The sequence below is a fragment of the Suillus paluster genome (assembly GCF_016628075.1).
Source record: "Suillus paluster strain FC165 chromosome Unknown EDB91scaffold_705, whole genome shotgun sequence".
In the NCBI taxonomy this organism is placed as follows: Eukaryota; Fungi; Basidiomycota; class Agaricomycetes; order Boletales; family Suillaceae; genus Suillus; species Suillus paluster.
The window spans coordinates 1-10,771 of NW_024538265.1; the positions used below are offsets into that span (position 1 = coordinate 1).

At 48.1% G+C, this 10,771-nt stretch overlaps 5 protein-coding genes across 5 annotated transcripts; 4 read left to right on the forward strand and 1 right to left on the reverse strand.

The window, feature by feature from the left end:
- Positions 1 to 735, forward strand: EDB91DRAFT_784663 (uncharacterized protein). Its single transcript, XM_041328394.1, has 2 exons — positions 1 to 225; positions 276 to 735. Exons 1-2 carry the CDS (start codon positions 152 to 154, stop codon positions 640 to 642), a joined length of 441 nt encoding a protein of 146 aa, XP_041168293.1. The 5' UTR covers positions 1 to 151; the 3' UTR covers positions 643 to 735.
- A 1,790-nt stretch (positions 736 to 2,525) lies between these two features.
- EDB91DRAFT_1189409 (kinase-like domain-containing protein) lies at positions 2,526 to 4,363 on the reverse strand. The gene is made up of 6 exons (XM_041320515.1): positions 4,315 to 4,363; positions 3,855 to 4,261; positions 3,518 to 3,802; positions 3,430 to 3,467; positions 3,058 to 3,379; positions 2,526 to 3,002 (listed from the first exon to the last, which is right to left on the reverse strand). The coding sequence occupies exons 2-6, from the start codon at positions 4,251 to 4,253 to the stop codon at positions 2,742 to 2,744; spliced, it is 1,305 nt and encodes a 434-aa protein (XP_041168294.1). The 5' UTR covers positions 4,254 to 4,261; positions 4,315 to 4,363; the 3' UTR covers positions 2,526 to 2,741.
- Positions 4,293 to 5,844, forward strand: EDB91DRAFT_1189412 (uncharacterized protein). The gene is made up of 6 exons (XM_041320516.1): positions 4,293 to 4,704; positions 4,759 to 4,885; positions 4,938 to 5,004; positions 5,061 to 5,234; positions 5,292 to 5,504; positions 5,563 to 5,844. The coding sequence occupies exons 1-6, from the start codon at positions 4,472 to 4,474 to the stop codon at positions 5,574 to 5,576; spliced, it is 828 nt and encodes a 275-aa protein (XP_041168295.1). The 5' UTR covers positions 4,293 to 4,471; the 3' UTR covers positions 5,577 to 5,844.
- Positions 5,845 to 8,801: 2,957 nt separating this feature from the next.
- Positions 8,802 to 9,841, forward strand: EDB91DRAFT_784767 (uncharacterized protein). Its single transcript, XM_041328395.1, has 4 exons — positions 8,802 to 9,132; positions 9,190 to 9,313; positions 9,370 to 9,560; positions 9,613 to 9,841. The coding sequence occupies exons 1-3, from the start codon at positions 8,931 to 8,933 to the stop codon at positions 9,539 to 9,541; spliced, it is 498 nt and encodes a 165-aa protein (XP_041168296.1). The 5' UTR covers positions 8,802 to 8,930; the 3' UTR covers positions 9,542 to 9,560; positions 9,613 to 9,841.
- Positions 9,842 to 10,554: 713 nt separating this feature from the next.
- EDB91DRAFT_1006740 (uncharacterized protein) lies at positions 10,555 to 10,771 on the forward strand (the record flags this gene model as incomplete). The annotated part of the gene is made up of 2 exons (XM_041312327.1): positions 10,555 to 10,588; positions 10,644 to 10,771. Coding segments are annotated over 2 exons (162 nt in total), but the record flags the coding sequence as incomplete, so codon positions are not given.

Sequence of the window (10,771 nt, forward strand, 5' to 3'; positions counted from 1 at the left end):
GTCATTTATACCATTACTGACTATTCGCAGCTTGCAAGATCCGCGCAAGAACTCAAGATACCCTACATTGCATCGGGCGGTATCGCCGATGGCCGTGGATTGGCCGCTTCCCTCGCACTCGGTGCCGCTGTAAGTGCCTTAATGTCTCATCATGATAAATTTCATTTACGACCTGCACGCACAGGGAGTGAACATGGGCACACGATTCTTGTGCACGGTTGAAAGGTGCGTTGATCGTATGGTAACTTTATACCCATCTCACCTGTGCTTTCCAGCCCTATCCACCAAAACATCAAAGAGAAGATGGTCGCCTCCAGTGAACAAGATACCATCCACATATTCCGTACCTTGAATAACACCGCGCGCGTTTTCAAGAATGCAGTGTCGACGCAGGTCGTTGCTCTCGAGCAGCGCCCAGGTGGGGCGAAGTTTGAAGACGTTCGTGAGCTTGTCGCAGGCGCACGAGGCAGAATGGTATACGAGAACGGTGATCCCGACTATGGGATTTGGACTGCGGGTATTTCAGTTGGCTTGATCAATGACATCCCAACGTGCGAAGAGCTCTTGTCGCGCATAGAAAGGGAGGCTGAAGAGATTATCGGTGGAATGTCTAAGTTGGTCAAGGGGAAGGCCAAGCTATAGTTTTGTTTATATACCTGGTTGTCGTGATATGTATGCTAAGGTTTTCGTATTTTGATGCGCCAATAGATACCTTTGCGATATTGCACAGTCAGAGAGTCAGAGCCACTTGCAACTCCGTGCGAGTCCCTGGGTTGTAAGCTTGTAGGCTAGCCAAGACCTAAGTGTAGAAGGAGGAAAAGTGACCCATGACATTTACTAAGTAGCTATGGCAGCATCGTACTGTAAATATCCGATCTCCCTCTTAGATATCTAATTCGGAAGTGCACGGCGCGAAATGGCCCACAAGTTCATTGAAGTATATTTCTTTCAGCCATTTTCTGGTACATATCTGCCAACTATCTTCTGTGCAATAATTACCAATGTGAATCACTAGGGCTGATCACCGTAACCGTATACAGTTACGGCCGTACAATTGTAGGGTAGCCATACGGGTACTACCCGTATCGTACCGTATGTCATACGGTGTACTCAATATCAAAAATTGTCGGGGTCGACAGCAGCACTTCGCTTTTGGGGGGCACGACGAAAACGGCGAGGGCGGCGTGAGGGATTGTTGATATCTTCACCTTCAGCCTGGATAAGCGCATTCATCCGCTCATTGTTTTTGGGACGTTTCCCGCGACCAAGAACCTCCTGAAAACCTGGGTCGACAGCGGCAGGTTCACCATTCGAAGTGCTCGTGGAGGGGGTTGTGTTTTCCAAAGGTGGGGGCAAGCAAGCGCAGGTAGGGGAAGGGAGCAGTGCTTGTGCATATTTCGACGAGCATAGTGGTAATTCCCCCTGGATCGGGCACGAGAATCAACAGGGTATTCTGGACATAAAAAACATTAGAACTTCATTTATTATAGATTGTGAGAGAAAACGTACAGGTAAGTTGGTGATCTGCATGTTGTTGAAGTCATGGCTACTAGTGAGGAAGCTGGATGTCGGAAGTTCAGGAACGAGCAGTTCGAGTAGTACTGCCAGCGTTGCTGCTAGTAGTAGGTCTTTGTCGCCGTCGATATCAAAAGAAGGCATGTGGCTGCCACACCAAGTCACGACTCGAATACATTGGGCGTTGTATTGACAGAACCGTATGTACCGTAAGACGGCTACATCATGACGGCCGTACACATACGGTGATATACGGTACGGTACTCAAATGACCGTACACCGTAACCGTCAAATTCGACTTGAAACCACCGACGGTACGGGTACGGTAACCGTACCCCGTATAATCCCGTTGTACGGCCTACGGTGACCAGCTCTATGAATCACTGTCATTAACGCATTCGCAAGAAATAACTTGAAAGCAAAGTGTCTGCAGGATCAACTGGATCACGAATGGTGGGCGATACTGCTAAACTGAGTGACCCCTCACGCGAGCCAGCGCCGTTGACAATGACATGGGAACGAGTGTTTTGGTTTGTGGGTATGATTAACGAAAAACAAAGTCGCCGCTGTCAGAACCCTTGTACATGTATTCTTGCGTAGAAGTTACAAGGCAGGGACATCTTGTCACGAAAAAAATTCTGGCGCTGCCCGAGGGCGAGCACCTCGGACACCTTTCATACTCGACACAAGATCCCACAGCCTCAATACTAACGTTCAGCTCATATTACTTCTGGTATATACAGCCTTACAATGATCACAACCCCCCTCATTCTAAACTCCGCGAATTGTTGTCACCAAAATAATCTCAGCTCCCTCTCCGCGCATGGTGGATAGCAAGCGTACATCTTCAGTATGAATCAATGAGAAGAGGGTGCAGCACAAGCGAGTGATAAGAATAACAGTGCTCAAGATGTACATTGCAGGATTCATTCATTCCTGAAGGTGAGATACGCCCAGGGCTCGCTTGTGGACAACTCTTTGGACAAATCTGTCGTTGTTGTTGTTGTTGCAACCTTACATACTTATGATACCTAAAACTCATGGGTAATAATGTATAACAATGAAGCATGACACCTATTATACGTGTGCTAATCATGCAGGAACAACCGGCGGGTAGAACTTGGCCAAGACTTCATCCCATATCCTCAGCCCAGAGCGTTTCACATTCAAGCGCCTTCTCACATCATGATCGTATCCCAGTATGTGCGCATCCCACGAGGCGTGTTTCATTCCGAAGGGCAGGGTATAGCTGAAACACGCTTGACGATAAAGCCTATCCGCCGCCGCCAATGTGCAGCTCCACGATACATGTTTTCAAGAAGACCGTCTTCCTTGGAAATGACACGGGAACGCAGCTTCCATGTGCTTAGTTTTTGACGGATCGAGTCAAACCGCCTGACTACCACTTCGATGGTAGGTCTCCTGCTGGGATCATCCTGTACCATGTCGTCAACAAGAGGTTTTAAGAACTCGAGCCCCGATCTAGTCTTAGTCACCGTTATCAGCAATGAGCTCCAGGTGTTTAGACATGCAGGTACTCACATACAGGAACTGTTGTCTGATAACGTTTCCGAGATAATAGATGTCGGTGGGGAAGGGATTCATCGGCACGTCGGCATTCTTCTGGAATTCTGGCACTGATTTGTCGCCCCCAAAAATCGGGTATTCTAGTGGGTTTTCATCGGTGGCATCATACCGGCGTGATAAGCCGAAGTCAATCAGGTAGTACTTCGGTGGCCGCTGAGTGCGAGTAAAATGCTTCACATAGCCACTGAAGTCACGCTTCATGTGAGGCTGGACAGGGTGATAAGGTTCAAGGTAGAGGTCTTTCGCGTCCATCATGATATTTCTCGACATGCAGTCGCTGTCTTGTGATGAGTTGAAAACCTGAGACAACAGTGTCACAATACCTACCGGTGCGCTACGTGGTTATTGTGCATGAAAAATAAGCCCTGTAATAAATTACTGGGACGATATCGAATTCAGCAGTAATTGTACTTACTTCGAATAACTGTCTTAGACATTCCACCACCTCGCCGACGGTATCGAATCGAGGCCTGGTAAAATCAAGCAACAGAGGCATCACGATAATTTGCTTATCCTCCTCGTTCGGCACTGATAGTACGTCGAGAAAGGGGACACAGTGGTTATTGGGATCGGAGGCAAGGTGCTCCATCATAAAATATTGTCCGATATCTGCCTCGTGAGGGTATACCGATTTGTCCACCACTTTGAGAGAAATAGACAAGCCATCAGACATACGAGTCGCATCAATGATCTGAGCAAACTGTGAAATTGTCAGTCGCTTGGCGGTGCAGTCAAACTCTTGTTTGCCTCACTTCGGAAACGTGACCATCTTCACAAGTAAAAGGGTGACGCCGTGAACCCTCCCATGATGGTACCCATCCCGGAGCGTATCGAGGACGGAGTAAGTACCCTTGAGCCTTTAGCCATTGATATTGTTGACACCACCAGACTTCGTATACAGACAAAACTCCTGGTCTCTGTTCGCGTTCCGCTCCAAAAGCTTCGAACTCTCTTTGAGCTCTGAGAGCCTTGCGTCGCTCAAGTTCTATCGCCTCTGCGGCCTTGCGTTCTGTCTTGGTCTTGGTCTTCGGACTCTTGTCCCTCGAAGTCAAAGTGTTGCCCATGCAGGTTGAGGTACAAATTAACAGCAGTACCAGTGCACTTCGATTTGGAGGGCGAATAAACATACGTACACATGGATCCATATGCATCTCACCAAGTATGTGAACTATGTTACTATATGTGCATATACACGAACCATTAAAATTCAAGATTACAATCGTCGACCCCCAGAAACCATTTGATCACTCCTAGGCCATGCACAATCCGTTTTATTTTCAGCATTTAATTTCCATGAACAACCACCTTGTTGCGCAAGTACTTAAATGCACTGAAGACTGTGCGATTGGTGATTATCACCCAGAAAACTATGCCCTCTGAGCCAGATCGTCGAACCTTCGTCATTCCTGTAAACCTTGGCACGCCTGCTCAATATGACCAATCGATCTTCCCTCTCATGAGACTGAAGGATAAAAGTTCTCTAGCGCAAGTTGATGTAGTCCTTGAAGCCACGCTGGACGAGGTTTTCAAGATACGCCAGATGGCCGCTGATCCGACACAGGTCCGAGATATAGTTACCGCGACGAAGGTCTCTTATGACAAGTATGTCTTCTCGAATGCATGCTCATGCAAGCCTTTTGATATATCACATTTCAGGCTGGTCCTCGAACGGGAGAGACTGGAAACCCAAAGGAAATCATTCAACCCGGTGAAACTATTCTCGGCATATCGTTCAACTCGGTTGCTCGCGGAAGCAGGGAAAACGTTGTACACGAAAACCAGGGTAATACCAACCTGCTCTGTGCATTTGAACAAACTCTGATGCAGTTATGCAGTCCACGTCAGAGAGGATGAGAAGGCAATTACTCTCTGTTACCTCAACAAACGTTGAGCGTGTACAGTGTCTGTGTACATTCCTGCTTGTTCTGCTAGATTGGCTGAGCTCAATGTTTACCCAGATGACGACTTGCCGTCTGACGCTCACATTAGCGGAATCGCTGTTCAACTGGAGTCGCCATTGGACGAATCCGCGGCTTCATTTTTCAACGAAGCTGCGAGTTTCATTGCATCTCAGGTGGACCTGCTTCCTGAGGGAAACCCTTTTGCCGATGAGCACCAAGTAGAAGATGATTGTAAGAACAATGTCATATCTGCTTGCTGTCCCTATACTCATGTGCATCAATCATAAGCTGGAATTAGTGTGAGCGCTGAACACAGTTCGACTGTAGACTCAGCAGCCAGCAATGATGGAGCTGCATCACCAAGCACTTCTCGTCTTTCCGGAGCATCTTCGTCGGGATCTGGTAATAACTATTTCATTTTCAACAATAGCTACGTTGCCTCGAGATCTGCCATCCACACACCAACTTTAAACCATGGTGGGTCACATAACCAAGGGTCGTGTTCGTACTTTCCTCATTCATCTTCTATTGGGGTTATCTATCTAATCATGTGTTTCAGCTCCTCGCCACTAACGCTGTCGATTTTTGAGTTTTGTCTACGGACCATCCATTATGGCGTCGTATACCTCATCGTTTTCAACTTTGACTACTTTACCATGTCGTGCATGCATACTATGATGATTATCATGTTTTACGTCTAGACACTGTATATACCGTACCTCCGATGACGACTGTTTCGTACTGTACGACAATGCATATCAGGAGGGGCGAAGTTTGAAGACGCCCGCAAACATATCTCGGCGCACGAGACAGAATCGTGTACGAGTACGGTGATCCCGACTATGGTATTTTGGCTGCGATATAATTGGTTTGATCGATGCGACTTAAGAGCGTTTGTCGCGCATAGCCCGACAAGGAGGTGGAAGATATTATCGGTGGGAGTCGATGAAATTTGCCAAGGTATATACCTGCAGCTGGTTATCGTGATATAATATACTTACTATGCTAAGCTTAAGCTGTCCGAATACTAGGGTGCGCAAGTCGATAAGTTTGCACTAGTATTACTACCGCTTACAACTCCGCGTAATTTCCTCAAGCATCTCTCTGTCAACTCCGCGCGCGTTCGGAGTTCCTCGATGACATATTTCAATCAGGTACCCCCACGTCGGAAGTAATACTTGAATTGTCAGTTTGGCTGTGCCACATTGATCTTCCAGCGCTCAGAGTACCACGTAAAGTTACTAAGGTGAGTCAGAGATACAAGCGGCGACCTGTGCTAAAGAAAAAGGATAGTCCAGATTTGAGCTCATGTTCAAATATTTCAAGTTACTTTGCCCTGGGCAGACCAATTATAGAAGGAAGATAGCTGTCATTGATCAGCTTCTTTATGATAGGATGTCCTTGTTTGAATTTCTCAATGATGCGAGGGTGAACAATATCCGTATGATTATCAGCATCAGTCGAGCTGGCAACATTGGCCAAGGGATTCTACGTCCATTGCTGCAATGATTGCGTTTGCTGTCTCCAAGCTGGTACTTAACGCACGCCGGGATACACACCAACGAGGCTATGTTGCCGTCAGTGCATCCTATCATGCGAATAGTATCCTGCGACATTTCTTTTGCGCATAACATGTACTCTGGGTTCGATGCGACCACGCGGGCCCGGATATGCATAGTCCTCAGGTATGTTCTTACTCACCACCGCGTTGATGGCACAACTCCTTCGTAAGTTACGGCAGATTATGCTGCCCGGGGTAGCATGTCGAACACCGGGATCCCGCCAAATAAGCGAGTGCAGAGGAGCTTGAGTTGAAATTTGGCGTTCTGCAACTACTGTTGACGTTTAGATGGCACCTTGTATCTTGATTTGTGGGCTCTTGTGGGCCCTTGTGACTTTGTAACGGTGTGGTAATATTATACATTGCCTTTGAACTGCCATCATGATCATTTTCCGTTACAGTGACTGCCTATGGGTTTATTGTTCTCCAATGCTATGATCAAAGCCCAAGGCCAAACACCACTGGCGGTTGTTGCTGGTCTTGCAGAAGTATAAATGCGGGACTAGTTAGAGGTGAGTAGTACCCATCAACACACTTTTAATAATTCACCAGATCACTAGATCATAAGATTACTTATACCGCTGCATCATGTTTGCCTACTTAAAATCCTTTTTTTACTTCATCAGCCTCAAAAGAACAGGATAGCCCGGTAACACCAGTAACTCTAGGTAGGTGCTATCCACGTCGTTGCCGCAGAAGACTGAGTGTCGGACGCCAGCTACTACTGAAACTGGCGAACCATCTAGTGAACTGGTTGAACCCGGCTCCACTAATAGGACACTATCATCTGAACGTCCCATGTCGGCTCAGTCCAACACCACCATGATGACTGCTACTAGTAATGGCTGGGAGGCTTCATCCGAGGCTTCAACCGATACAGCTAGTCTCGCGGACTCCGCCTGGACTTCTTCATCCCAGCAGACTACCTCGAATGCCTCCGCGGGTATGTGGATAATGTCCCGACCTACCAGTTCAACGTTGACGCCATAAAGTGCCATCCACGGTTCAGGATAGTCCTCGTGCACAGCCGTCTCACGACATAAACTGCATGGTGTTCGACTCAAATTCGTCCGTTGGGTCACCCACATTCAACATTGACTCAGAGGATGCGACTGGAGCAAGTGAGTGATATACTCCTGAACATTTCGAGGTTGTATTCTGATCAAGGCTCTAGCATATTCTTTTCCTGAGGACGGGTTCCGACCACAGCGACCACAGTCCACAAGAGTTTACCCGCCGCAAACAAGTCACGCCATGAGGCGTGAGCGTGGCATGTATTTCGGCCCTGGCACGGTTGTCGGTAGCCCGACCTTGAACGTCAGGTCTCCGCGTGCTACTGGTACTGGTAAGTTTACTCATCGACTGATACGAGCTCTGCATTGAATGGACTATTCAGTGGAACAAGTCACTCCTCGTCGCTCATAATCCGGAACGCCAGCATGAATAGTATTATAGTGGCTGGAAATGGACTGGCGGTCGCTATGTTGGCAGTTCTGTATATACGACATTGATTGCGCGTCTTTCTTGAAACTCATACCGTCCAGCTTCGTCGCATATTCGCATGGAATCGACATATCTCGGCCCGATCTCGAAAGAGCGCGGCCGCGTCCCGATGATGTGGGGCCTCGCGATGTACGGACAGGAGCTAAAGGCTCGCGTGATACCGGATCTTGGATGCGAAGATTCCGCCACAGCCCCAACCCTCTCCGCCCCAACCTGTGAACTGCCCTGGCAGCAGGTCATGAGTTCGCATCCCCTGACCGGCCCTAAGGTGGCGGTTGCAGTGAGGAGCGGACCATTTACTCCTGTTGCATATATGGGCTTAGCAGTAGCATTCCTACACGATAACGAGAAGTACGAGCGGTTGGGGTAGCGGTAAGCCCCCTGATGAGAACTTTAGGTTCGAAACCGCTCATTCCCCCCCGCCCTACTAGCCGCCCTCTAGTCTTGCTGACAGGCCCTTATCCTCGGAGACGGGCGTCTGCGGCGGGAACTAAGGCGGTGGTCAGTCTCAATGGCGCTCAGCTGGACGCTTCTGACTGGGGCTTCGCTTACCCAGTCAGTTCGCTAAGTTCTCAGTAATGTAACATACCTTCTTTTAGTACAAATGCGGGGTCCTCCATATTAATTTATCGATGATAGCAAATGCGACACAGAAGTTGAGTTCAACTTTGATTCTAACATTTTTTAAGTTTCAGTGTGCGATCATCGGGTCAGTCTAAGTTGCCGGCGAATGCCGAACAATGACCCCTATCGATGTGCTTGAACACCAAACAGTTTTACCCGTCTTAGATATGGATAAGCTGGTGCCTCTTCCCCCAAATCCGTATGGACTCCATGCGCAGTATACATGATGCATATGACCCATGTATCATCTTCGAAGGTCGAGCTCCCAACCTCAAGTCCCAACCACCGGCCTGGTATGCGCGAGACTTGGCTATTTGCTAACCCATGCGCTGGTCGCCAGCGGACGTGACCACATTGGGAATGAAATCCTTAGCTGTACCGACGATGTCATGCTTGTCGACCTTGCAAAACATTACGGAGATCATCTACTAATCTGTTACTGTGAGTACCTGTCAAAGCTGTTGCATTGTTCGTGAACTTGACATTTCGAACTTACAGTCGAGACTACCCATGATGCGACCCATGTATCGTCCGAGGACTGTTCAAGTCCGTCATCTGACAAGGTTCAGGAAACGTCGGGATATTCGCATCGGGAGAAGCATCACGGGCGGCAAAACTCCAGGTGAGTGTGTCGCATCTTGTTATGCAACTTGTATCATAATTAAGTATTACATTCAGGCCCTCGCTCGTGATGAATATCGCTGCCTCATCAATGGGGGTTACGAGTGGAGGAGCTACAAAGAAGACCCCAAAACAAAGTGCGGGGTTGCAAAGGCTTCCGCCCAGGGCGTTCGAGTGGTCCCCACTGAGGCTCTTCATATTTTCCCTCCAACGAAATGATTTTTGGTGATGATGAAGGATGTCCAAATGTATGACTTTGCTTGATTGCCAATTACTTCTTACTGCACACCGTGAATCCAGCATGACTATACTACATCGGTATCATAGAGCGTTTTGGAGGGATTGCGATGACCGAAAAACTCCAGGGTGCTAACATCCATTATCTTGACGATTGGGATGGACATCCGCTGTTTTTTTTGATGAACTCCTCGTTTGGTTCGAGGAAGATGCGGTGCGTTGTGCGGGGGGTGGATGACTGATTGACGCTCCAACTACTATAGACCATACCAAATATAGATATCATATTGGCAGCCAGGAGCCTGGGGTCTTCCTCCTACTGTTACTACCACTACCTTCCGCATACCGGATCCGCGCTATCTTCGTGTCTATGCTGTATGTGCCAAAGCGGCCTCTCTTTCTGGAGCAGGATATTATCTTGGCCGTATATTTGATTACATGGAGCCGACGGATCACCTGCGGAAGCGTTAAGTTACGCTTTGATTCATAAATTACAGTAAAAGTTACGGTGTTCTCGCCTTATGATAAGAAGTTCTTTGTTACTTGTGCGATGGGGCATGGATACTTAGAGCGTGCAGTCGGCAGGGCAGCGAAAGGATCGGGGGAACGGCTACGTAATGAATACAGGATGAATAAAAGCTTACAGGCAGCTTACAGCATGTTCCAAGTTGCGCCTGCGTGGGTCTGCAACTAACTTTGCCCGCAGCTGGTCTTGCGTTGGTCGTCTCCATCGAGTTCGTCGAGTTCCATATAATAAGTATTTTGTATATCTTTCTCTAACATTGGTCAGTATTGACCGGACTGCTAAATCCGTTTAATCTCGTTGTCTTATGGTCATTGCCATCTCCACAGCATAGCGCTCAAGGAATACTTCCGCTCAATCCAAGAAAGTCAAAGTTACCCTCTTTCTCCGTTCCCCCAATCAGCAAGATTACCGTCCTGGCGCTACCTCCACTCTTAGTCGCTACCACTGACGAGCACATACGTCGGCTGCTCTAGATGTCGAACGAGGAACAATCTAAGACAGTTCGAATTACTGGTCAGTGATACCATGCTTATCTGTGCCGCCATGTCTGCTCACATCAGCGCTCCAGTCCTTACCGCCAACTCTCTCGTGAAACGAGAGGTTTTCAGTCTCCCAGACCCATTCGCTGTCGTCTCCGTTGACGCCGATCAAACATACACCACCAGCCCTGTCAAAAAGAGCCTCAGCCCAACGTGG

What these genes read in the sequence shown, in the direction of transcription:
- EDB91DRAFT_1189409 (XM_041320515.1), bottom strand. Translation starts at nt 4,253, where the DNA reads ATGCATATGGATCCATGTGTACGTATGTTTATTCGCCCTCCAAATCGA. An exon ending in AATAACCACGTAGCGCACCG is followed by an intron (nt 3,380 to 3,429) that starts GTAGGTATTGTG and finishes ATCACAAGACAG; the next exon opens with CGACTGCATGTCGAGAAATA. An exon ending in TCAGACAACAGTTCCTGTAT is followed by an intron (nt 3,003 to 3,057) that starts GTGAGTACCTGC and finishes ACGGTGACTAAG; the next exon opens with ACTAGATCGGGGCTCGAGTT.
- EDB91DRAFT_784663 (XM_041328394.1), top strand. Translation starts at nt 152, where the DNA reads ATGATAAATTTCATTTACGACCTGCACGCACAGGGAGTGAACATGGGC. An exon ending in TTCTTGTGCACGGTTGAAAG is followed by an intron (nt 226 to 275) that starts GTGCGTTGATCG and finishes TGTGCTTTCCAG; the next exon opens with CCCTATCCACCAAAACATCA.
- EDB91DRAFT_1189412 (XM_041320516.1), top strand. Translation starts at nt 4,472, where the DNA reads ATGCCCTCTGAGCCAGATCGTCGAACCTTCGTCATTCCTGTAAACCTT. An exon ending in ACGAAGGTCTCTTATGACAA is followed by an intron (nt 4,705 to 4,758) that starts GTATGTCTTCTC and finishes ATCACATTTCAG; the next exon opens with GCTGGTCCTCGAACGGGAGA. An exon ending in GCACCAAGTAGAAGATGATT is followed by an intron (nt 5,235 to 5,291) that starts GTAAGAACAATG and finishes ATCAATCATAAG; the next exon opens with CTGGAATTAGTGTGAGCGCT.
- EDB91DRAFT_784767 (XM_041328395.1), top strand. Translation starts at nt 8,931, where the DNA reads ATGTATCATCTTCGAAGGTCGAGCTCCCAACCTCAAGTCCCAACCACC. An exon ending in TCATCTACTAATCTGTTACT is followed by an intron (nt 9,133 to 9,189) that starts GTGAGTACCTGT and finishes TCGAACTTACAG; the next exon opens with TCGAGACTACCCATGATGCG. An exon ending in CACGGGCGGCAAAACTCCAG is followed by an intron (nt 9,314 to 9,369) that starts GTGAGTGTGTCG and finishes TATTACATTCAG; the next exon opens with GCCCTCGCTCGTGATGAATA.